This window comes from Callionymus lyra, chromosome 2 (genome assembly GCF_982586985.1).
Source record: "Callionymus lyra chromosome 2, fCalLyr1.hap1.1, whole genome shotgun sequence".
Classification (NCBI taxonomy): domain Eukaryota; kingdom Metazoa; phylum Chordata; class Actinopteri; order Syngnathiformes; family Callionymidae; genus Callionymus; species Callionymus lyra.
Window position 1 is genome coordinate 37,107,168 of NC_141819.1, and position 27,186 is coordinate 37,134,353.

The 27,186-nt window shown below is 36.7% G+C and overlaps 1 protein-coding gene across 1 annotated transcript in view; it reads right to left on the reverse strand.

Annotated features, from left to right (window-relative positions):
- Positions 1-27,186, reverse strand: part of raver2 (ribonucleoprotein, PTB-binding 2) — a 67,464-nt gene that overhangs the window by 18,196 nt on the left and 22,082 nt on the right. The window contains exons 3-5 of the mRNA XM_087784968.1: positions 12,401-12,708; positions 11,188-11,352; positions 2,899-3,090 (exon numbers count right to left, since the gene is read on the reverse strand). Of these exons, the coding sequence (XP_087641094.1) occupies positions 2,899-3,090; positions 11,188-11,352; positions 12,401-12,708 (665 nt within the window). The remainder of the gene's footprint in view (positions 1-2,898; positions 3,091-11,187; positions 11,353-12,400; positions 12,709-27,186) is intronic.

Below are 27,186 nucleotides of genomic sequence, written 5' to 3' on the forward strand. Positions count from 1 at the left end.
AGAGAGGAAGATTGTTCCAAAGCTTAGGAGTAACAGCCTGAAAAGATTTCTCTCCTCTGGTCCTGAACCGTGTGCGTGAAAGCAGTTCAATGGTCACATGACTCTCACAGACTCTCCAGGAACCTCGTCCAAGTGTTATAGTGAAGATCAGTGTTCAAAGAACAGCCGGAGAAACCTACTGCATAAATCATGACTGTTCAAAATTAAATCACATCAATATTAATAATAATGGATTCAAATGAGGATTTCATACAAGAAAGTATATAAAGAGCAGCTATAGTGAAGGACAAGTTCTGACAGTCGTGGTCGCTGCCATGATGGCACTGGTCCAGAGAGCAACTATATTTTGCTACTCCAGATTCCTGGTCAAACCTGAGGCTGAATTTTCTACATCTCATCTATTTTTCATGGTTTTATGTCAGCACACCTGCAGAAATAGACGCAGATAATGTCCTCATCAACTCAGTTTCACACTCTGGGGTTCACAGAGAACCGAAGACGCTCGGATGATAAGAGAAGAACAGTGAAGGAGCTGACGCGGCAGAAACCCAAAACACAGTTTGTTAAGAACCTCTTTGAACCCTCGTCAGGACTGTCCTTTGAAACTTTCGTAGTTCATCAAGAACTCAACTTTGGAGTGTCTGAAAGTGAAGGCCTTCAGATCTGCAGCGTCGCACGAATGTACATTTCAATTAATTTCAATTCTTTGACTTATGAATTTCACCTCAACATGGTATTGTCAATTATACCTGCTATTTTAGAAAACCTATTGTGACTTGCGTCCCTTGACTCTCTTCTTGATCAGTGCATTACTGATGTATCTTGGCTTTGAAACAGGGACAGACATTATTTTAAGGAATAAATAAACATTGAAGAACAGGCTTACTCTCGTTTTGTTTATCCATTATTTATGATAATACGGCATTGACACCAGATAGTTTATTTGAAGATTGTACTACCTTAGTATTTCTACGATTTGTTGGACAACAAGGGAGACATTGTATTTAGTTAAAAAATTGCAATATTTATACACAACTATCACAGATTGAGGCAGAACATCCGGGAGAGAAGGATCAGAAAAAGCCTCTTCACTCACTTGAAGAAGAAACAAGTGCTTTGCTCTTTCACCAGCTGATTGAAACACGCTTGTGTTTCCATGCAAAAAGCATGTCGAGGAGGAGGTTTTCTCTGTGACAGCAGGAGACGCTGGAGGAGTCGAGTCACAGTAATCACAGTCCTCAGCAGTGATTATGGCGTGGGAGGCTCAACGGAGGAGACGACGGTGAAGACACGAGTATTTAATATGAGGTCGCAGCTTCAATGGGACACAAATGTTTGGAGTTCTTCTCCAAGAATCTGAACGCCCCAAAACTTTCAGACACATTGAAGAAAAACATGAGTTTTAGCAACTGCAGGTTACATTACTCGGCATGTTAGCTGATGTTTTTCCCTACCTTGCGGCCTCTTGCATCAGCTGTGAGATCAAAACATTCAGTTTATATTCTTATTTGAATGTCACCAATAAGTTTTGTTAATCCTTTTTTGGTGCAATTAATATTATTGTATTGTTTCCCTTTTGTAAAGTATTTGTGTGTATATAAATGTGATAATTCAACTTTATTATATGTCTTCACTCATTACCACTATTTTTACTATCGTCAATATATGTTATGTTTCTTATTTTCTTGCAAATTACTTTTTTTTCAGGTAAAAAAACATAGAGAAATTCCAAAATCATTTGAAAAGATTGTGATACACCAGCAAAGATCAGAATAGATACATGATAACATAATCTGACATTAACGCTCTAACAGTTTATTTTCGTGTTTAAAATATATACTTTATTGAATATTGTTTTGATTGTTTAAGCGCTTTGTGACCCTGGTCTGGAAAACGCTATACAAATAAAAATGACTTACTTACTTACTTAAACAAGAAGGAGATGTCTCGCCTGCAGTGAGAATTCTGACCTGCTCTAGTAGAAGAACTCACATTTCCCGATCCTTAAAACTCTTCACTGGCTGCCAGATTCTTTCAGGATCAACTTTAAAATTCTGTTTCGTACTTTTTAAAAACATTTTTATTTGTGAAGGCTTTTCCATGATTTTCTGGGACTCCTGTGTTTTTCTGATGTGTCTTGATCTTTTAAAGTATACATTTTAACCGTGTATTGTTTTGGGTTGTTAAAGCACTTTGTGACCCTTGTTTAGAAAGGCGCTCTAGAAATTTTATTTACTTACTTACTTACTATTAGCCATAATAATAAAAGGAAAATATATATATTTAATTTAAAGATACATGAATTAAATAAATTAAGAACAGTACCATTAAAAAACGCACTCATACTATATCTATAATAAAACTGATAATAAAATAAAAAATATGGAGGCACAATTTCTGACTTTAAAAAGTTGCAACATGAAATAAAAATATAGGCTTAAATAACACAAACTGTTTACATTTTTTTTTTTTCTTCCCTTGTTTACTGTTATAAATCAGTAATGACGCCGTTCGGAATGAACTCTTGGTCAATATCTCCCAGTAAACAATGGTTAATGATGAAATTGAAATCATTATTAGTAATCAATTTTTTAAAATAATTAATAATACGCTGTTTGAAACCAAGTTAATATGTTTTTTATAAATGGCAAATGTAAGTATGGAAACTATTCAAAATAATCAACAATCAAGAATAAAATTTTAATCTAAGGTCAATATAAGTTACCTTTTTTCCTTTCAATTTAACTTAATAAAGGTTTTAAAATGAACCTGGGCCACATGAGGTCCATTGACTTTTTTTATTTAAGCGGCCCTAGTACACCATCAAGCAGACATCATTACACTCTGTATTATTACTTGGACGCTCCTGTCTCATGGAGTCCCTCCTGTGTTACTCACCATGCCCTGGGCGGCGATGAGAGCAGCTAAGGTGCTCCTCCCTGAGGTTCCCGGGGTACACAGTGACAGCCGGACCTCCTGACCTCCCACTAGAGTTCTGTCCATCTCCGTCAGCACCGCCTCCGCCTGCTCGGCGCTCTCGTACTCCACCACGCCGAAGCCTCGCACCGGGCTGCCCTCGTCCTGAGCCAGCTGGAGGGGACACCAGAGTTAGTTGGACCTCCAGTGGTTTTAGAGAAGAAGAGTTGGTGAAAGTGTTTCCATGTGTTGCACGAGATGTTATTGAAGATGATGTAAAAGCACAAACCTATTGCACATGTTGAGCCACAACAACATTTAAAGCTGCTTCAAGATCAGTGAAACCTCCGTCTTTGTTTCCAGACTAAATCAGTTAAATAAGTACTTCAGTAACAACATTTACTACAAATCTTTTATCAAATGGTTGCGTCGTTAGAACAGATGCATAAAAAGACGACAAAATGTATAAAAATGTAGTATTTCAAATGTCGAATGTTGAATCTTATCATTGAAATGTGTTTTAGGAATTGAATTTGTTTTTATTATTTAATTATTTTTTGGGCATAATTGAATTGAATAATTGATGATAACAAGGTTTCATTATTTTCTTTATTTTTAAAAAATTGAATATTTTCTAAATGAAAAAAAAACACATAGAGTTTGATATTCCTATTACACAAATTTTAAAAACATATTTTCTAAATACTCTAATTTAAAAACCAGTCGGAACGGCTCTTCTTCGGGTGCCCCAAACTTCTTATACTCAAAGACTTCTCATCCTTTTACACCTACAAATACATTTTGGTATTTATTAACAACATCAAGTGCGTAGACAAGGAGAGATCAGTGAGTCAGTAAAACGTTTTGTTTATTTAAAAGAACACTATAAATTAAGTCATTTCGTGAATATGTTGGTTTAATTTATTAAGTCACATTTTCTAGTTTTTATTCGACTGTAGTTCAGAGCACATTGGGGAGTTAGAACCCATGCAAGTGAAAGACGACACCTTCAAAACCTTCCTGGATCCAGATGGATTTTTTCAGTTTAAGCCAGAGGAAATTGTAGTTTCCAATGACAACTAAATAGCAATCTAAATTTTATGCTTTACTTTCCTTTAAAAGTAGCTTCAATTAAAATAGTTGTTACATTTTTTATTATTTTTAAAAATCAATAAAAGAAAGTTGTTTCATTATTGTTTTTCTTTTAATAATTCAACTTACAAAAATTGGCTGCAATCAAAATAAAGGTTTTTAGTGACAAAAAAAAGGGTTTGAACACTTAATTTGAATTCAAACCGTTTTCTTTTCTATGAATCACCGGCACGTGCGACAAAATGATGAAATAATAAAAAGAAATACTTAAAAACAATTTTCACTTCAACAAAAGAACTGCTTCAAAAACCACTTGAGTTAAAAAAGCAACTACACAACTTTTCTCGCTTTATTCCAATTAAACAAAAAACTATTGAAATATTTTCATGATTTAAGCCACTTTTATGAGATTGTCATATTATAGGACATGTGTGTCTTATTTATTCAAAGACAACAGTAACTTCAATAGAAGAAAACAGTTTCAATTTCAAAAAGGGTTCATTTTTCAATCTAGGTCCATGGACAGAGGTCGGTGCAGAGGGGAAATGGACGCATGGGCTGATGGTCTCTCATCATCAGCACTAACTCGCTGCATGGAAATGACCACTTCAGCAACTCCTTCAACGTCTGTGATTGACAGGTCAGACAGGGCGAGGAATTCAGAGCGAGCAGGAGCGAGGAAGTGAAGGAAAACACTCTTGTTTGAGGCGAGTGTTTGTGAACGCTCACCAACCTTTGTCATGTACACACATCAGGTTGTGTTTCATTCAGGTGTTGACGTGTGGAGCGAGGGGTCAGAGGTCAACAAGGGTGTTAGAGGTTTTTGGTTCAGAAAGGAACTTGGATGCGAGGGGAAGACGTCGACTCCATCAGTCGGCCTCACAGTCAACCGTCCGACCCGCGGTCGTGTCTCTGAGAGTGAACCCGTCGGGACGCGTCACTCGCCGTTAGTGAGCATGTGACTCAAGATGGCGCCGTCTGAGCCGAGTGATGAGGTCACGACACGACGGCTCACGCTGACCTTCCTGGAAGAGTTGAGCTGAAGAAGTACTTCAGGACCAAATTACCACGAGCCGACATCTCAAGACTGTAGTAGTAGTAGTATTAGAGGTGCAAGTAAATATTGACTCAGTTCAATCTTTTATTATTTTCATTGTATCTTTACAGTTTATTATTATTTGATTTTAAACGTGGCTTTGCAATAATATTTTATTTTATGAATTATTTTTAGATTGAATTAAATAATTTGAGTTTCTTCATTATATATATACATATTCAGAATGAACATGACATCAGACAGTTAAAGAAACAATAAAATCCTGTGAGATCTGGGCGATGACTGAGGACGAGAGGATACAGTCGACTCCAGCAGTTTTTAAAGCTGATATTTGGACATATTTTGGTTTCAAAACAAATGAAAGCAGCCACTTCATCAAGAGTCATGTGGTCTGTAAATTCTGCAACAACAGAGTCAAGTACTCAAACAATACTACAAATATATCCTTGTTACTATAGTATTTCAATATATCATATCGTGATAAGGGTTCAATTTCATTACAGTCGTATAGTTAGCTAGTTAAATGTTCGGAAACAACACAGAAATAGAGCACAACACACATACTAGTACTGCAGTAGGTAGAAGAAAATCTTCCCTTAACTTGACAAACCTAACAAAAAAGCATTTTATTCTACTTACTGCAGTACTAGTATGTGTGTTGTGCTCTATTTCTGTGTTGTTTCCAAACATTTAACTAGCTAACTATACGACTGTAATGAAATTGAACCGTCAGCCTCGCTCTTAAAGTAAAAGAAGTTTCTGAGACGTTGAGTGAATATTCAAAGTATCTATAAATGGCACTGAGAGCAGAGTGAGGGTTGATTACATCCGTCATGATCAGAACGAACACAATCATGAGACAATGATGTTCTGCACATGGTGTTCCTCTGCATGCTCCACATCTACGTCAGTATATCAGTGCTATCAGATCATTAAATGTTACATTTTACTTTCCTGGTTACTTTGGACCAAATATATTTTTATTTATTATAATATTATTATTATTATTATATATTTATTTATGCATTTAATTCTCATTTTCATTAAAGGGATTTGATCATTTCTGAATTGAAAGTTAAAATTTGTTGTTTTTTTACCATTTAATTAGCAAATTGTAATATTTTTATAAATTCATCCATCCATCCATCCATTCACGTATCCACCGCACCATCCATCCATCCATGTATCCAACTATTCACCTTACCATCCATTCACATATCAACCCACCTATCCATCCACCCATCTATGCAGCCATTCAGCCCCCTATGTATCTATCTATGTATCTATCTATGTATCTATCTATGTATCTATCTATGTATCTATCTATCTATATATCTATCTATCTATCTATCTATCTATCTATCTATCTATCTATGTATCTATCTATCTATCTATCTATCTATCTATCTATCTATCTATCTATCTATCTATCTATCTATCTATCTATCTATCTATCTATCTATCATCTATCTATCTATCTATCTATCTATCTATCTATCTATCTATCTATCTATCTATCTATCTATCTATCTATCTATCTATCTATCTATCATCTATCTATCTATCTATCTATCTATCTATCTATCTATCTATCTATCTATCTACCGAACCATCCATCCATCCATATATCCAGATAACATTCATCAAAGTATCCATGCTTCCACATATCCATCCATCCATCCATTTATCAAAAAACATATCCGTCCATCAATCCATCCCTTTTTCCATCCCAGTTCCCTGCATCCATCCATCCATCCATCCATCCACCTTCCCATCCATCCATCCATCATCCCTGTGTCCATCCCAGTTCCCATCCATCCATCCATCCATCCATCCATCCATCCATCCACCTTCTCATCCATCCATCCATCCATCCATCATCCCTGTATCCATCCCAGTTCCCATCCATCCATCCATCCACCTTCCCATCCATCCATCAATCCACAGATCCATCCAACCTATCCATTCTTCCACCTATTCAACTATCCATCCATCCCTGTATCCATCCCAGGTCCCTGCATCCATCCATCTACCTTCCCATCCATCCATCCATCCACCTTCCCATCCATCCATTAATCCACAGATCCATCCAACCTATCCATTCTTCCACCTATTCATCCATCCATCCATCCCTGTATCCACCCCAGTTCCCTGCATCCATCCATCTACCTTCCCATCCATCTATCCATCCAATAATCCACCTAACCATCATCCATTCATCCCCCATCTATCCATCCATCCATCCATCCATTCACGTATCCCTCCACCTATCCATCCATCCACATACCCCTCCACCTATCCATTCATCCATCCATCCATCTAAGCATCTATCAATCTATCTATCCCTCTAGCTAACCAAGGTGGATGGATTATATTATCAAAATATTTCTAAGAATAATGATGCCATATTTTTTAGGTCTGACCCCAGACATGTGGGCGAGCCTGACTCTCGTCTCTCGACAGCAGTCTTGTTCCCTACCAGACTCCAGCTCCTGTTAAAAAGGTCTCCTGTTCTAATTTGACACTCATTTGACATCCCTGACTAGTGTCTCTGTCCGGTGGTCCCTCTATTACACTTGACATTTCCGCCCTCCCCTCCCCTCCCTCCATCTTTCCCAGCCAGCGTCAGCTCAAGTGAGTCTGCAGATTTAAAAGGGGAGACCAGGGCCACCGTCAAATGGGTCGTGAACTAAGAGGAGGTGACAGCGAGCTGTAGTCGAGAGTGGAGTTTTGGAAAACAAAGCCTTCGGAGGAATATTGTGTCATCGTCCATTAATAATCCAGTTGGGACAAAATGCCTCGACAAGCTGAGACGAAGAACTTTGTGTGGTCGTACTTATCTCTTGACAGAGGTCAGCGGTGGTCACATGACCAGTGTTATTCAGAGGTTAAAAGATGCCTTGCAATGTTGTAGAAGAAAGATGGTTTGGATTGGAATGTGTTTTTAGCTAGGAACTGAATTCAATAATCTCTGTGTTGAAGGTTTGAATTTGTTTTGTTTTTCAATAATTTCAATTAAAAAAAACTGACAAAATTCTAATTCCAATAATCAGAAAATATGTAGTTTCATTTAAATACTTTTTTATTCATAGCCTTTTAAATTCACTTTAATAATATTGGTATAATAGTGCAACCAGTCAATACCAAAAGAGCTACTTGATCCAATAATGCATCATGTGACAACATTGAAGTAAGGACTCATAATAATATAATATATAATTCATCAATATATAATTCATCATGACAGCAATATTAAACCAAAATGTATATATTCAATTAAATAGGCTACAAATTAAATATGATTTAAATATTGAATCTTGAAAAGTATTTTTGAATATTGAATAAGATTTTACTTTAAATTATAAAAATATTTATAACCTTAAAAAATACAAATATTAAATTGTATCGCAGCAAATTCAATATTTTAATTACATTTTTTTTTTTTTATTCTCCAATAAATAAATACATTCAAAGCGAAGCAAAAAACTAAACAGTACAAAGATTCTTGATCAAACGTGTAGTATTATATTGATTTTAAAAGGCTTTAATTGCATAAAAACGGATTCAACCTTTTAATATAAAAATCATTTAATGAAATTATTCCAAAAAATGAATAAATACCAAAGTTTCAACATTTGAAATGATGACACTGATGTATTTCCATAAACCCTGCTTCAGAGGAATCTTTAGAAAACATGGATTTTGAATAAAGGAAGCAAAAATGCATAGTAAAAATACTGTCTATTTATAAAGATTTATTTTTTTGCTTGAGAAAAATGTATCATATTTTCTCCCACCTGTCAATCAAACCCCCGGCCTGCTAATTGACCGCAGCATCACGTATGTAATTTTCTTTTTGGTCATGAACTTCCCACTGACGCTCTGGTTTGAAAGTATGATTTGATCCAGCATCGCACTCGCGTCCTGCACAGATGAAGCGGTGGACCTCGGGTCAACGCCTGCTGGCTCCGCAGCCGCTGCTCAACATGTGCTCAACGCCCACAACCCATCATGGGACCAGCAGGAAGTGGGCGTATTGATTTCTACGTGGGAGCGGACCGGAGGGGTGGAGCTAATCTGGGACACCGGCAGAACAGATATCAGCGACTGATGTCGAACCGGGCCCGTGGGGGTGGACCGGAGCAGGAGAGGAGGAACGCTGAGAGGGTGTAGAAAGAGGGCGGGGCTGACACAGCGTCCACACCTCGCCATGGAAACGGTTGCTTGGTGATGTAGAGGAGGAGGCCAATGGGGACAGACGGGCTTCAGTCGCTCTCGACTGGTGGCGTTTGAGGATTTTTTTTTCTCAGTCATGCATCATTTAGCGTCATTGATTTGGCAGACAATTACATCCCATATTCAACATCAGTTTTTAAACTGCTACTGAATCTCAGGTACAAACATGTACGTCCCTCCACATGAAAGCATGAAGATTATTAGGCTTCATTCTACACTGACAGTTTTTGAAAGTGCAGGCAAAAGGTAATGTAAATTATATCTTAGCTGGTCTGAAATGACCTGGTCATAGTGGCAGGTCTACGGCTCATAGAACCACCTGCAGTCCATCATTTAGTTCCTGTTTCTGTACATGTTTACCCAAAATCATCTGCCATGTAACTAGTTACAAACTCTTCTGAATCACGTCCAGGTGTTATTTGTAGGCTCTTGTACATTTTCTATTTAATGTTTTTTAACTATATTTCAACAATGTTTATATTTGGTTGATTAGTTTTGTTTTCTAAGTTTGTGAATTTCTAGAATTCGAGAATTATACATTTTCTGTGACTATGATCTCTAAATGTGTTGTTTTTACAATTTGTTTAAATTTGTTTAATGTCCTTGTAAATTTATATTGTGAATTGTTTAATTGTTTCGAGTTCGTAGTTCTTCCAATTACCAATTATTATTCTTTTTTAAATATTGTGATTCTTTTTATTTGTTTGAGGGAATTTTTCATTTATTTTGTAAATTTGTAAACATTTATTTTTTTAAGTTAATGTCATTGAATTTGTTGTTCTATTTTATAAAAATAGTAAAAAACTGTTTCATGAGTTTGTAAAACCTTTTTGTTTTCTAATTTTGTAAATTAGGTGTGTTTTTGAAAATTAGCAGTTAGTTAGTCTAGGGTTTTACAATTCTTTTGAGATGCTTTTTATTGATCATCGAAAAAATGTTTGTGAGATTGTACATTTGTTAAAGTGATTTCAAAATGTTTAAATTAGTTTTGCGAATATGAAAATGTGCATGGGTTTTCTAATGTGTTTGGTATATCCATAATTTTGTAAATCTTAAAATTTTGTAAATCTGTTTTTTTTTGCGTGTGTTATTGTTTCGTGAGCTTCTAAATTTGTTTTTTCAATTTTAATTGATTATTTTGTAAGTCAGCCTTGTCTCTTTAAATTATTTGTTCGGAAATGTATTATTGTTTGTTTTTTTTTACTGATTTAAAAAAAAGAGTATTTTATAAAAATTGAAAATTTTGTAAAATTGTAATTAAAAAATAATGATAACTCTATTGATTGGTCAGCTGTTAATAAGCTTTTCTATTATTTAAAGTTGTTTTATGAGTTTGCAAATGTGTTTTAGTTTCATTTAGTTTTGTTGTTTTGTTTGTTAATTAGTTTTCTGCTTGTAAATTATTGTGACCTTGTTTTGTGTTTGTTGACCTCTTTAGAGAGTTTGTAAATTTGTTTCTTGACTTTGTTAATCAGGTTTACATTCAAACATATATTTTGCAGTTTCCATCGACAACTGGACCCACCAGACCATTAAATAGTAGATTATAACTGGTATTTTATGTGAATGTATGAAAGATGCTGAAGCTTAAACGTGTTAAAAAATGTTGGAGACAGAAAATAAAATATGCAGTGAGTTTGCAGAGATACAAGACCGAAAGTCAAGAGGAATTTAAGAAAAGGTGAAACGATAAATGCTGGTGTTGAAGAAATGTGTCGAAGCAGTGATTCTCCGACACCTGTTCGCCTCTTATGAAGCGTAGTTTAAAAAGTGAGTTCTCTTGAGATAATTCTCGTATGATTCAACATTTTAAATAAAAGTGAATTGAAAATCGGTTCAATTTTTGTGTGAGATGTTGAGGCTCATTATTTCAATCTCCATCATACCTGGCAGAAGACGGGCTTGTAGGTCTCAGAGAAGAGCTTGCTCATTTCCTCAGAGTTGCTCAGGTCCAGAGGTAAGCGGTCCGCGCACAGACACCTGGAGTGCAGGTTCTCCTGCTGAGTCAGCTGGTTCACGTCCATCCACTGCACCATCAGCGACCGACCGGCCTGGAGAGACACGAGACGCACACTTGTCAGATGGTTAGTTACTAGAAGAGCACTCAGGGAGCACATACCTCTGCCAAAGACCTCATTCCATGTGGCTTTTTAAAACATGTATACACGTATAAATATAACTGTAAGAAGACAAGAAAAATATTGTTTGGAAAAAGATTCACACTGACCGGGAATTGAACCGAGGATCTGTCTGTTTGACTTTGGGGCTATTTTGTGTGTGCGTAACACAACATTGCAAGGTGAGTTCAGGTGCAGAGCGAGAGTGAGAATGTAGAGAAAATATAATATTTTCTTACAATTTGTTTTGTAAGTTTGTCAATTTGTAGTTAGTGTATTTTTAATTTGTTTTTTTGTGCTTGTAAATTTGGATTTATGATTTTTTTATTTTTTTTTAGTTTGTAAAAGTGTGTTTTTCTATGTGTTTTATGAGTTTGTAATTGTTTTGGACTGCTTACAAAAACATTCTTTGTGAGTTTGTAAACTTGTTAGTTTTAAGTAGTTTTTCCAATTTATTTATTTAATTATTTTAATGAAGTTGTGATGTGTTTGAATTTCTTTTAATTATTTTGTGTGTTTGTAGTTTGTTTTTTTGGGTAGTGGGTGTAAAATGTAAAATATTTTACTTAATACGAAAATAAAGTTTGTCAATAGCATTAACCTGTTTTGTAACAAAATATTTCTGTTGAAGTCTTCCTCTCCAAGATGCAGTAAGTCCTTCATCATGACCATGTTTGGAAGTTATTACTTAATAAAGTTCTCCCCCGTCTAAAATCTCGGCGAACATGAGGTTACGCGGTTATGTCCCTTATGTCGTAATAATGGCTTAATCCCTGCTCGAGGGAACTTTAATCACGCCCCACTTTGTTTATACAACGGGTCCCTTGGAGGTGGAGACTTCCAGGATTGATGACGTGCGGTGACAAACCTCAGAATGGGTGTGGTTACGGTTAACAAGACTTCATGTTTACAGTGGGCGGGGCTTAAGCACATTTTCTAATGTCAATATGGAACAGGTTCTCTCAACAGCTGCTGGACGCACCAGTGGTTTCCCGAGCAGCTCGGACCGGGCCCTGGAGGCGGAATCCTTCTTCATGTACTCCACGAAGCCGTATCCCTTGGAGTGGCCCGTCAGCTCGCTGTACACCAGGAAGGAGCGCTCGATGTTGCCGTAGGCGCGGACCAGCTCCTCGAACTGCTGGGCGGTGTAGGTGTGCGGCAGGTTGGTGAGGCACAGCAGCGAGTCGGTGGGCTGCAGGGCCACGTTGATCAGGCGCCCGCGGACAGTGCTGTGGTGGAGGGAGCGGATGGCATCCTGAGCCTGGTCCCCGTTCAGCAAAGTCACAAAGGCTAGAGGAGGGACGGGGTCGGGGGGTCACGGTGGACACGAGGGGAGGAGGACGGCGACCAGAAGAAGGACATGTAGACAGACACGGGGGACGAGGAGAGAAACAAGACACAAACACACATTTAAAAGCCGTGACATCACAAAGCATGTCACAGTTGACAGAGAAAAGGGGGAAGATCAACCCGGAACGAAAAAATAAAATCACAAAAAAAAACGATGATGGACGGAAAAGTGAGACAGTCATAGAGACACAGAGAGAAAGACAAAACATTAGCCTAGCGCTGGAAGGGATCCACTATGTCGGGGGAAGCACTGTGACACACAGAAATATCTACTCTCGCAGAACATTCAAATTAAATTCAAATTTCTACGCTGGTTAATGCACACATTTCCTCCATGAATCTCTGCGTGCTTCATAAGACGACTCTTCACTCAAAAGTGAGTCTAAGGATGGATTCCAAGAAGCACAAATAATGTTTGCTAAATTATTCAGATGAAAACATCAGCAAATGCTGCCTGTCACTCATCGCTGACACGGAACCAGCGCTGCTTCTTCCATTGTTTTTATGTTCCTGCCATTTGGATTCATCCACAGAAGACCAGACATTGTTGTTTCTTCAGTTAACTGACACTGTCACTCTTCTTTTTTCATTTCTGGGAATGAAGCACTAATGATTTCTCAAAGCTTTTCTGATGAAGACTGAACAGAACCAAGATCATCCCTAGTGTGGCCCTATGAATGCATGTATGTGGCCCTCATAGGGTAATATTGAACATTTTAAATTATTTAAATTATTTACTGTATCGATGATCTAGATTTACAAAACATTTCAAATAATCACCCGATAAACAGGTAATGTTTCATATTAAAGTCAAGCTCAGCTGTACTTCAGATCAGGTCAAGCCTACACACTGAGAGAACCATAACAAATATTTAGATTTGCTCAAGGACAGACATCTGCGTAAGTCAATCGATAAAACAGATTCTCTCTAGAAGACATCAACTGCGGTAACTTTCCACAACAACCACGTGACACGGCCATCTTAGAAGCTAATGGCTTAGAGTTGCTGTCCAACCAAACAAGCAGGAATGACCAGAATATTCATACTATCAAACATCAGGCATCTTGTTAGAGCTTTGCACTTGAAGACGTCTCTGAGATAGAACTCATTATTTTATACTAAATAAAACATGTTTACAATATCTTTACATATTATAACATATTATTATACACACTTTCTTAACTATTGGTAAAACAATAATAAAAATACATATTAGTAAAGTTTTTTTTCAGTTAAAAAAAAGGACAAAAATATAATAACATATATTATATTTAAATATCCCTCAATATCCATATATTTTACAACCGATATTAAATAAAATGTACAAAGCTGTTACATAAAATGATTTGTTTTTACTTACTAAGAACTTTTTTTTTCTATCTTTCTATGTTTGTATTTTTGCTTTTTTTCTTTCTTTCCATCCTTTCTCTCCCGTATACAGCGAGAGGATATTTAATTAGATCCTTGAGTTCAACCAAACATGGCAGCTCAACCATAGAGGTGGACAATTAAAATCCCTGAAGGCCACAACATGTATAAGAAGTGTTGTGAGGGGCCGTCAAACCAAGAGAAAGAAGAGAAAATAGGAGCCTTTATATGAATAATGAAAACAACTTGAAAAAAAGTGATTTAAATAATTGTACCTTAAGAATATTAAGATAAAACTATTTTACTTTATTTATAGATATTCTGAATCCATACATTGAAATCCATGAAATATTGATGTAGGATATGACAATAGTTACAATTAAAATGACATTTATAACTATCACTTTTTATAACAAGTTAATTCAGTTGTTAAAAAAGACATGATTTAAACCTAACATAAATTAAACCTTCAACTAATTAAGTATCATCAAAGATTAGAAAAGTATTAAATAATTGAATAAATCTGAACAGAAATATCATTTATGAGCAGGCAGCTGATCCACACTTTGCCCACGTCTGCCATAAAATAAATTTTTTTAAATCTTTAAATTGGGTTTTTCATTCATGATTGTTGTTTTTTAAATTCAAAATCCCAAAGATAGAAGATAACGTAGCATGTAAAATAATTTGAATACAGACCCTGAGAGCCTCACATTAAGCTAAAGAAGAAAAAGAAGATCAGGAATATGTAACAAAACTGTTTATAAATTATCCGTCCTGTCTATGAAAGTATATCAGTGACATCAGAAAATTGAATGGCTGAATTAAACTTTTCAAATGTTGAAACTATGAATGTCTTAATTTAAATGTCATTTTTTAATGTTAAATTTTCAAAATGATTGTTTTTTTGTTTACACATAAAGTTCGATATTCTAATTCCAAAAATTCAAAAATACATTTTCTAAATTCAATATGTTTACATTTGTACCCATTCGAATTCAATATAAAATGTTAGTGCTATAGTGCTGCCATGATTAATGCTAGTGCTTCTACTTTATTATGTGATCTAGCACGGTAATATTTTCTTATAGTACCTTTTATACCAACATTTTTATATTGAATTAAAAAAGCATACATATTAAAAAAAAAAAGTTCAATATAGAAAATGTATATTTGAATTATTGGAATAACATTTCATTTTTTTAAATCATTCATTTTTAAACTATTCAAATAAAAATGAACTTCAATTATTTAAAAAAGGACAACCGTAAAAAAAAAGTTGAATTCAATTATTCAATTAAACAAATTCAACCTTTCATTGTATAAATAGTTGAAGATAGTATAAGATGAAAAAAAAACAACCCTTCTATTTAAAGTGTTAAAGTTTTTAGCATTTAAAATGTTCAATTCAATATTCCAATGGCAGCGACATTCTTTCATACCTATGCAGCGAGAACGCTGTTGATAAGGACCAAGTATTAACGTGTAGCTACAGAGGAATTAAGAGTGTTTTTTGTGAAGCGTACGACCATGTTTGACCGTGTTTTCATGTAACTGCTTCACCTGGTTAAATATAGGATATTGATTGATGGACTGATCACCTCTCTCAGATATCACTCCTCAGAATATTTCAGATCTTTGAAGCCTCTGGCACTACTTTCAAACATGGATGTGGGCCGAACACAACGAGGTCACCCACAAACAAACGCACCCCTGCTTCCCCATCGGTCTATTGATTCCTCTCTACTGTCTTTTTTTTTACATCTTTCCATCCCACTCCTGCGCCTCCCGTTTGTCCGACAACGTTTCCACAAGCTTCATCTCTTCATCTTTCATCTGCCTACTGACTCCCCTCTCACCAGATCAATCTCTTCAGACCTGATCTTGCACCCCGACTCTCTGGCTAATGGATCTATTACACTTAACCGGGTTCAACACAGCAGGCGCCTCTTAACAAGGAGCGCCTCAGTAAGACGGAGATGAATTGGATTTGAGCCACTTTCTGATGAACCGGAGACATCAGTCACGGCGAAGTTATCCGAGAGCAGGATATCCTTCAACAGCTGAGGCGTTACCCGTTCGTTTACTCTGTCCATCAACAGCTGCTCTTATCATCTCCATCTTAAAACCACTATCTTCGCTATCTCTTCTGACGCCCCGGGCCGCCCTCGTGTCAATTATTGATACGGTGCGAGGTGTCGGGGGGGCACGTGGAAATAAATCCGGGGGTCGCCCTGAAGGGTTCTCCTCTGATGTCAAACTCCCTCGATGAAGGCTCTAATTAGAACCCGGGGTGAGGCGGGGGGGTCGGTGAAAACTGGAGGGGAGGTTTATGGAGGTAAACATGGCAGCGACCTAGCAGAGACGTAGAAAACAACGCTACACACAGGTTTCTTCCAATGCTTTCTTCCTGCGTCTCCGTTATCAGGGCTTTAATACCAATACCAAAAATGTTTTTTTAATCAAAAGTTAGTCCCATGTCTTCAGGGCCAAGCAAATGTTGGCAACCAAACAAACCCCAAATCTTAGCTTCAAAGAGAACTCACTTGGTTTGTTAGGTATTTGATCAAGTAGGGGTTTGTACTGGCAAGAATCTGACGATACGATATGCATCACGATACAATATGTATCACGATACAGTTATGGTAACAAGGATATATTTGTAGTATTGTCGAGTACTTGACTCACATCAGCTTTTAAAGCTGCTGGAGTCGACTGTATCCTCTAGTCCTCAGTCATCACTGGGATTCTGCGAGATTTCATAGATTCTTTAGCTGCAGAAGACATGACTGCACCTATTTAGCGTCTTGAAGTTTATTAAATCAATGACTTTTTAAAACAGGCATAACCAAAGTCAGCCCTGGGTGCCTTTCGCTGCCCCCTATCATATGTATTGTGTAAATCATTACAACTTGAGGTTTGTAAATTACATTTTTTGCTTTTAAGTCAATGACTGATGACTGGAGATATCATATCTAGCATATCCACAAAAAAAAAACACCTTTTAAAAAACAAATTCAAATATATTTATTTATCATTAAAAGTATACTATTTTAATTCTTAAACTATACAGATGATAGTTAATCACGTTTTGTAAATATTATTTTTATATATTAGCTATTACAAAGACACTGTTTCTTTTAAGGACACCACAGACAAACGATTAGATTCCTCAAAACCTCGTCAACCAGTTTCAACAACTAGATTTGTATGTTAGTATGTTAAACTCATGAGAGGAAAAATATTATTATTATTTTTTTTATTGTTATAATATTAATATTAAATATAACAGTGTAAATACCACCAGTTTTGCAAAATGGCCCTCTATCAAAAATGTTTGAGTTTGAGACACGACTAATGAAATAAAAGGAAAAGAATGAGTGTATGTCCAGACGTTTTTGTTGATAATATCAAGAATATATTCCTACGTTCTAAGTGAGATAACTGTTTTAGGTTTGTTACATTTAAAGCTAAAATGTTAATTTAAGATATATTGAATATTTAATTTAAATGGTTTGAAATATATGATGAACAGATATCAGTCCTTAAAACAAATCTTTCTATTCGTCTTGTTTCTCCCGGAGAAAAAGGTTGAAATGCTGCCTTGCTCATGACGTCCATGATTTCATTCGACTGTTCGGAGATGGAAGCCTGATGGGAGGAAACCCGAGAGCGACGGAAGATGTTTGTAAATTACATCACCGTTGCAGCGTCGACCTGAACAACATTGATAATCAGTGCTCTGGAGCAGACACGACAAGTCGAGAGGGATGATCGCTTTGTGAAAAATATGACTTTCTTGTTCGGCGTACATCCATCAAGGGACGAGCAGCGAGAAGGCACCAGGAGCCCCCGAGGACCCTCGAGACGCCAGAGCACAGAGAGTAAATCCTCAGATCACATCACGCAGCGAAACATCACTTAAACCTGGATCAATGTTTAATCAGGGGCCGGACAACGCCCGGGCCTGACCGAACGATGGAAGAAAAACAACCTGGTTTAACATGCAGCGATACTTTCAGCACACCGTGGTCAACAAAGCCTTTTTAAATCTGCCCACAATCTACATGAGCGAACACTTGAGAGCCTCTCTCATCCCTCTACGCAGTGTCCTTCTCTCCTTTTTTTTCCAACACTCCCACACTCTGTCTCATCGTCAACCTTTCAGCCGCGCTCTCCAAGTCGACCCTGAAGCACAGTGTTTGAGCGACGACCGCCTTTTGAGTCCCACAGCATCAGCGGAGCTTCATCCATTTCTGATCCGACGAACAAGACGAGCAGTAAAACGATGACGGTGACGAACATTCATCCACACATGTCTTCTCCATCAATCTACCCGTCCAACGTTCTACCTTTTTATGCATCTACCTTCTATGTACAGCATCCATCCATCCATTTATCTGCTAACTACCTACCATCATGTTCACATTTTTTAGACCTAAAGATCCAAGGTAGTTCTGGAGAGGAAGAGCATTCAGTATCCTGTTCTGGACCAGCAAAACAAAGTTTCCAATCATTTGTGGCTCAAGGATGTGATGTTTGTGTCGACAGCAATTCATCTGGGGATTAAAGTTGATGGACGGATGTGTTTTACAGCTAACATGCTGTCTAAAAACATGACTTCCAGCACCAAAACCATCACTTACACATGAAGATACTTGAAGGTGACTGAGTGGGTGGAAGACTTGGCAACACCCAGGAACAACCACCTACTAGAACCACCTACAGCTCCAATATCTCCTGCCAAAGATTCTCTCGCAGACACTCGCATCTGAATTACAAGAAAGCCGTTTTAAATGCTATTTCTTGTGTGTTTGTCACCACATAGATCGAACAACGTGTTCGCGGTCTACCTTTAACTTTCAGCCATAAGTCTCAAGCCGACTCATCCATTCATTATTTACGAGGCTCGGTCCATCTGTCACTCATCCCTGCTGTCACCGCCTCCGCCTCCGTCTGCGTTCCATATTTGAAAAAAAAAAATCAATTGTAACCTTTATTCTCCATCCATCCATTCCCTTCACACTCACACGCCCATCAACTCCCCTTTTCATAACAACAAGTTCTTTAATAATGCGAGTACAACCTTTTTATACCTCAACTCTCTCTGGGGAACTACCTTCTACACGAGATGTTTCAAGATAAAAAAAAAACAGACCAGTTTCTGTTCATTAAAGGATCTTCTGTATATGTTTTCAATATAGTTTTTCACTAGCTATGGAAGTATATCAGTGCCTTCAGAATATTAAACAAATTAATGTAATGTTTAAAATATTGAAACTTTGAATTTTTGTTATTGAAATGGTGTTTTTTTTTAAGCATCAAGTTTTTTTTGGGGGGGGGGGTATAATTGAATCCAATTATTTATATATTTGAAAGTTGCACTTTTTTCTTATAAAAATGTTTTTTTTACACATTGGGTTTGATATTAATATTCTAATCATTGAAATGTAAATGTAAATGTTCCAAATTCAATATGTTTTGAATTCATAGCATTTTAAATTCAGTATAAACATTTTGGCAGTTAATGAAAAATATTGAAATATTTATTTTTCCAATACTGGAATAAGAATATCAAACTGTTTTCATTTTTAAATGAAATTATTAAAATCTACTTTCAATATACAAATTAAACATTTTAATTATTAAATAAATACGACCTTTTAAAATGAAAGCTATTGAATTCGATTTTTAAAATTCAATGATTTTTTCATAGAAACTATTGAATTTAACAATTCAAATACTTAAAATAAACAACAACATGTCAACCCAATGAGTAAAACAATATGAATTAAAAGAAAATTAAACCTTTAAATACATTTTTTTTAATTCAATTATTAAAATTAAAATCTTGAAAATTAAAAATTAAAAATAATTCAATAACAGTTTCAACATTAAAAGTATTGAATTTCCCTCTTTAATTCTGATAACACTGACATAAATACGCTTCAGAAAGACACTCGAGAGAGAAACAAGTGAGGCGGGTGCAACTCTGGTTGTTGTCTTTTGTCCAACTCTCCTGTTTACACCGCTCCGTCTCCATTTGTCGTCCGTCAACCCGCAATGAGGTGAAGCGGAAAACAATAAAGCCGCAAATTGAAAAAGGTCATCATCATTATCTCGCTCAGGGCGAGGTGTTGTTCGCCGGGAAGAGGTGTGTCGGCTGCTCTGCTTCATTCATAATTCAGAGCCACTGATTCGCACCTAAAAAGAAAAGTGACAAGACTCCTTCCCGACAGCCAGTTAGCTCCAATCTTGTTCGGCCGCGTCAGCCACTTCCCATTCATGTAGTGTTGACTCGTATCCCAGTGACTCTCAGGGAGACAGATGGACAGATGACGACGGAGAAGACAAAAAGAGAATGTCGGAGAGTCGGGACGGCGAGAGCGACAGAGCGGAGACAAGTTGCCGTCCAGGGAAGCAATTAGAACATCGACAGACAGACTCTGCCGCCGACGACAGGAAGTAGGACAACAAAGAGAAGAATGTAAGAAGAGTAGCGTCGAGGTGTTAAAAACAAAAATGTAAACTAAAGCAGAAGTGCTCGACTCGACGAAAGAATAACTGCTGAGTAAGAGAAGTGCAGTTATCACTTCTATATGTGGAAAATAATTATTAGTGAAGATGAATTTTTTTTCTGTAACAATAACAAGAATCTGGTGGATGTAAAAAGGAAGGGCAGTGATGGTTTCTGATGTGAATTACATTTATAAATGTATATATAAAATAAAAATTGTCAAAATTGTCATTTTAATGTAATTCAAACCACATACATTAAATTGTGATTAAGGGAGCTTTACAGAATTTCAACTCATATCAGTCATTGAAAGACTGTAAGTTCCTCTTTTGGGGGTTATTTTGTTTTCAAATACACTTTTTAAACCATCCTTTGTCAATTATACACGGCTTATTTCAGCTACACCATATCTAAATCAACATACTGTATATACAGTATATAATGATTTCTTACATTTATTATATAAGACCATTTGCTTTAATTTTTTTTAAATCTTATCATAAACCCAACTAATCTCTGGGAAATGAAATCCAAATATTTATCTGTAGGTTTACAGTATTTTACATATATAGATGTATGTGAATCAAATATAATTTATTATGATAAAGATCAAAAAATGTATGGTCTAATTTCCTTTAATAATAGATTCATTATTTAAATAACAATGTCAACAATCTAGTGGATGTCAAAGAAAAGTCAGTGCTGGTTTATAACATGTATTAAAATCCCGATCCTCAACTGAAAGCTTAGGGGTCAAATCTGGCCCGCAAAGTTATTTTATTTTGATACGGGGATCTATAAATGATGCCAATGTTTAAGATAAGGAACAGAAATGATTGACAGTTATACAAAACAGTAAAACTTTGATTAAAGGAAAATTAATTTGCCAGTTAGAGACAGACAAGTGCTAAAAGATTTTGTATCTTTAGGTCGCTAAAGATTGAATCCTCAGTGCAAAATAGTTGTTTTTAATGCAGTCGTACAGAATGTCAGCTGAACCATCCACTTTTTCCAGATACACCTTTTCCCTTCAGTGTGTGTGTTGTGTGTTGTCCGAGGGTCCCGCGGACAGACGTGCCGACAGGCTTCTATCCTGCATGTGTTGTTTTGATCAGCCGACAGCGCAGCATCAAACACAAAAGGCTCTATTGAAAGTTTGGGATTCCCTGGATTACTCCGGTCATTGTGCACCACAGCACCGGTGAAAGGGTCCACATACCAGCGGACTTCTGCTGGACTGGCAGAGAGACAAACAACCGGCCACCGGGATCAACTGACGGAATCATTCTCAGACCTGCTAACAGCTTTTGTAGCCATTGAAGGGCTGAATGAAAGTGCTGTTGCAGGAAATCATTTTCCCAGGATGACCACGTGAGCCGACACATGGTCCGTCGTGGAAAAAAACAAGCTTAGAATTGTAAACGCTACGATCTATGTGAATATCTTTCTATACTTAAGCAGAGTTAAGGACAAACGTTTCTTAGAGTTTTGTGTCCGCGTTCACCAATCAACCCCTTTCATCTCGGAAAAGGTAAAGTTTGCAGAGAGGAGATCAACTACTGTCCATCATGGATGATGACAGTCTTCCTCTGAACACTGTCATCAGTGAGCAGAGAAGCAGATGGAGCAAGAATGCTTCTCCCATGATGCAACACATATAGACTCAGGGACTCATTCATTCCACGTGATATTAGATTGTATAATTCTGAGTTTGGGGGCAGGAGTGAAAAGATGATACTCAATGTTAATCTTCCACCCATCCATCTATCTAAAGTGTTGCTCAGTTGTCCTTTTGACTTGGTTGTTGCATTGCTAAGGTTTTTGTGTTGTTTTATGTTTATGAAGCAAGTAAAACATGTTTTGGTTTTAATTGAGGTGATTTCATGGTTCATTTTTCCAGAGCATGTAGTCAGTAGCATTTATCGTAACTAAATTGAAGAATTCTATATGATCGGTATCGGCAGCATCAAAACTAATGAGAGCAACCATGTTGACTTTTCCTACTTTATGTAAGTAAGTAAGTAAGTTAGTAATAGTTATTTGTAAAGCTAGACCAGGGTCACAAAGCGCTTTAACAATCTATGTTCACTTTTTTTTTTAAGGAAGACTTTTCTTTTGTTCATTTTTTTCTTTTGAAAAAATAGTTTTTAAATGTAGTTTATTAAGCAATACTTCTTGACTTTTTTTTCTAAATAACAATTTTTTGAATTGAAATGTTTTCTGGGGTTGATTTTATTTTAAGAATTTACTTTTCCTAACCTGATTTTTCTTTCTTTCTCAACTTTGTTGTCTCAGACTCTTCTTTCTTGACTTTGTTTTCTCAGACTCTTCTTTCTTGATCAAGTTTTCTAAGACTCTTCTTACCTGACTTTGTTTTCTAAGACACTTCTTTCTTGACTTTGTTTTCTAAGACTCTTCTTACCTGACTTTGTTTTCTAAGACTCTTCTTTCTTGACTTTGTTTTCTAAGACTCTTCTTTCTTGAATTTGTTTTCTAAGACTCTTCTTACCTGGCTTTGTTTTCTTAGACTCTTCTTACCTGACTTTGTTTTCTTAGACTCCTCTTGCATGACTTTGTTCTCTAAGACTCTTCTTTATTGACTTTGTTTTCTAAGACTCTTCTTTCTTGACTTTGTTTTCTAAGACTCTTCTTTCTTGAATTTGTTTTCTAAGACTCTTCTTACCTGACTTTGTTTTCTAAGACTCTTCTTACCTGACTTTGTTTTCTTAGACTCTTCTTACCTGACTTTGTTTTCTTAGACTCCTCTTACATGACTTTGTTTCGACTACTTTCTTGATCATGTTTTCTAAGACTCTTCTTTCTTGACTAGAGTTAACTTGCCTCTTCGCTTTTTTCCTGGACTTTGTTTCGTAGAGTAGACTTTCACTTCTTGGATTTATTTGTTTTTTAAGGGTCAGATTTAACAAGTTAGCAATCAAGGCAGGAAAATCTTTCATTTTAATGATGAGCAACTGATGACAAGTGAAAAACTTTAAAGATGATTTGACCTTTACTTTCGTTATTTAAGGCAGTGGTCGTCACTTATGCCTGTGAGGGGAAATCCTTATTAGAAGGGAAGCAGAAGCAACAGTCAAAGCGAAGACAGAAAAGCACACACACACTGCAGGACATGTGTAACATCAACACTGATGTCTACACAGACACAAACACTCCCATCAGTATGACCTAATAAGTACAAGCGAGGCGACGGCTCCGTCGACCAATATGGTCATGAGGCGCAGCAGCAGGCGGAGGCTGTTCCAGGCTCTTGAATCAGCGCGACGGTTGAGATGCTAGCAGCTAAACTGCGTTTAAAAGAAAAGTATGAGAAGTTCCTCAGGCTAGAGATGCTGGGATTCATCATAAAAATTGCCTGAGAAGCCATTAAAACGACGAATGCTTGAGTGAATTATTTCCATTATTCGAAGATACCGAAACCATTTGTGCGAACAATGTCAGGGATGAAAGTTTAATTTGCGCAGCACGATTAATATTTCATTGAGCATATATTACAGCCAAAAGGCTTGAAAACAAACGCTCCAAGAATATGAACATAACTGCACGATTTTCATTTCAATGATGAAGGTTTTGTGTCTCTTCAGGTCAAATCCATCACGTGAATAACTTCACGCAAATGATTTGGCTCCTGACATCAGCTTTTCAGTGAATGGCCGTACACCCAAAAACAAAAGAAATCAGATTGAAATTGATTTCTACAGAAGTATTTTCTTTCTTCAAATAGACTTTTGACTTCTGAGTAATACTTGACTTTGTTTTCTAGAATGGACCTTTTTGTAGAGCTTGCTTGTTGAAATTGTCTTCTAAGAAACCTGTTACTTTCTGCCATTTTTCAAAAGGAAGACCTCTATTTCCTACAATTGGTTTGTTTTGATTTTTCTTTGGTAGTATTTCTCAACCTGGGGCATAAGAGGTCGTACGAAAACATAAAAAAACGTGCAGACATACTTTTCCACGTCCAAGTCCATATCTATCCATTAGGAAAAAAGTGTTAAAAAGGACGGACTTCCCGACGTGTTTGTTGGTCGCGTTCATCCTTATTTACTGTCAGCCTCACTAGTCACGTTGAAATGTTCACATCAGATAACATGAACGATGAATATTGATCAAAAATTAGGACACACAAGTGTTTTTTATTTACATGAGTGAATATTAAATTATTCACAAACATATAAATATGTTCTCATACACCAAACTGATGATCTGTATTTATTAAGACAACATCGATCGTTTCATACTGAATATTTTAATCCACTTTTTTTTTACGCTGTTCAGAAAAAATGTAAAGGAATTATGACCTTGTATTTATAATATAACGAACAAAATAATCAGTGTCTGATCGCTTGTCCTTCTCTATGAGAGTCACAGACTTTCTTGTGACAACATCACAACAAATTGATCAAAGTGAAAACAGAAAGAAAGCAGCCGAAGTCGGTTTACCTCATGTGACCCCTGATCAAAGCGATCTCCTTGAAAAACACACTTGTCACATGATTTGTTAGTTTGTAATTTGTCAACAAATGCTTTTATTTTATGTGTGCACAGCTGCACCACACATCTATATGAAGCTCAAACAATCAGACCATCTTCATCATCAATACTCAGGGCTTTAAGTTACTGATTTACACTTTTATTCTTGTTGAACTTCATTTTAAGATGTTTCAAATAATCCCCTGATCGAATCTGTAAATAAAGTATGCGCTTCATTTGTTTTTTCTTACCGTAGAGCTGAAAATCACGGACTCTGATACATTTAGTCCAAGTCACAGGTGCAACAAAATGTATATATAACTAAAAGGAAGTATGAGTCTGTTTTTTTAATATGTATATTGTCATTTATGGCTTAATATATTTTCATTATATTTGTCTCTTTTTCAATAAAAAGTTTTACTCCAATTGTTGATCTCCATAAAAAGGTTCCACATTAAATGACTTGGAGGGCCGTATTTTGCCCTTGGGCCACACTTTAAATATGATTTAAATATGTAAATTAGGGCGTGGCAAGAGACAAACAAGTCTGCGTTTCATTCCACATTGGCTGGGATGCACAAAGGAAAAGTGCTGGTATTCATACATCCAAGTATTTTTATACATGCAATAAAATGTTTTCTTTATTTGAGTGTAGGACCGTTTTTAGTAGAAAATCCACAAATTGATTTATACATGAGGCCCCTGGTTTTTTAAGCATTTGGTTTACTTGACTTTGTTTTCTGAATAAGGGTTTTTGCAGATTTAAACATGATTTTTTTTAGCACATTTTTTAAGGGACACCTTTTCTTGCCAGACATCGTTTTCTAGAGTGGTATTTTTTTCTAGACCTTTTCTTTCTTAACTTTTTATTCAATAAAGATATTTTTCCTTCTTTAAACATTTGAGACGGACCTTATTTTCTATAGTTTAATTTTTATCTTGTTTTTTGTTTTTTTTTACCTGAGAAAAGCTTTTGTTACTCGACTTTGTCTTGTAGGTTGAACTTTTTTTTTCCCTCGTTTTCAGTTCCCTGTAGAAAACTCTAGGCTAAAGGCTGACAAGCAAGGAAGGACATACAAGGATAGATTAATAATCTAATGAAAACACTGACTTTCATACACAAGTACACACACAAGTTTTAAAGTAACAGCGTCTGGAAGTCTACCGTGAAGAAATGCCATCATATGATCGCGACAGGCTGGAGTCTGCACGCACCAGGTGTGTTCGTGTGCGGTCACATCCCACATTCTTGCACAACTATCTGTATTTTGATAGCCAGTGTGAAGAGTGTTCGGTCTCTGGCGTGACACAAACACACAGATCCTGATCCAAATGTTCAGCTTTGATTTCACTTCTTGATATCTTTTCCAAGTGTTGCTGTTCTAGACTGTGATGCTCAAGGTCGTTCACTACCAGTTATCCCAAAAAAATCTTTGGCAGAAACCTCCGGAAAGTACCTAAAAGATGCAGATTTGGAGTGGATTCAAACGTATCCAGGGAAGAGGTGGGAGGCAGGGAGTCGAGGGGGAGCTGGTGCGAACAGTTGGTTGGGAGTCCATCCAGCTGCCATGAAATCTTACCCAGCGCCCGGCAAGTCTAGGCTGACTCCCGTGTCACACACACACATAAACACTCATGTCCTTCACCAACCCTCTTGCCTTATTAAACACACACACACCAGGAAACAAGAGCTCGTCTGGATACGAGGTGCAACAAACACACGCCGGCTAGTGTACGTCACTGGAAACCGAAATGCCTCGCTCATTCGAACTATGGAGCGATGAAAGCATGTTTGGTTTGTGGGGGGCAGGCGAAAATCTCCCCCGAGATACTAGATAAACTCAGAGTCACGCACACACACACACACCAGAGGGAATCCTGTCTGCTGAGGCTGCACCCAAACCAAGACTCTTTCTGCCCGCTCAACAAACAGCACACTCAGCACTTTCCTCTCAATTTAATGAGAATCAATGACTTTTAAAAATCCATCACACGCTATTATGGCTGTAAGATGGCTATTAGTTCACCACGCGAGCTTTACTTA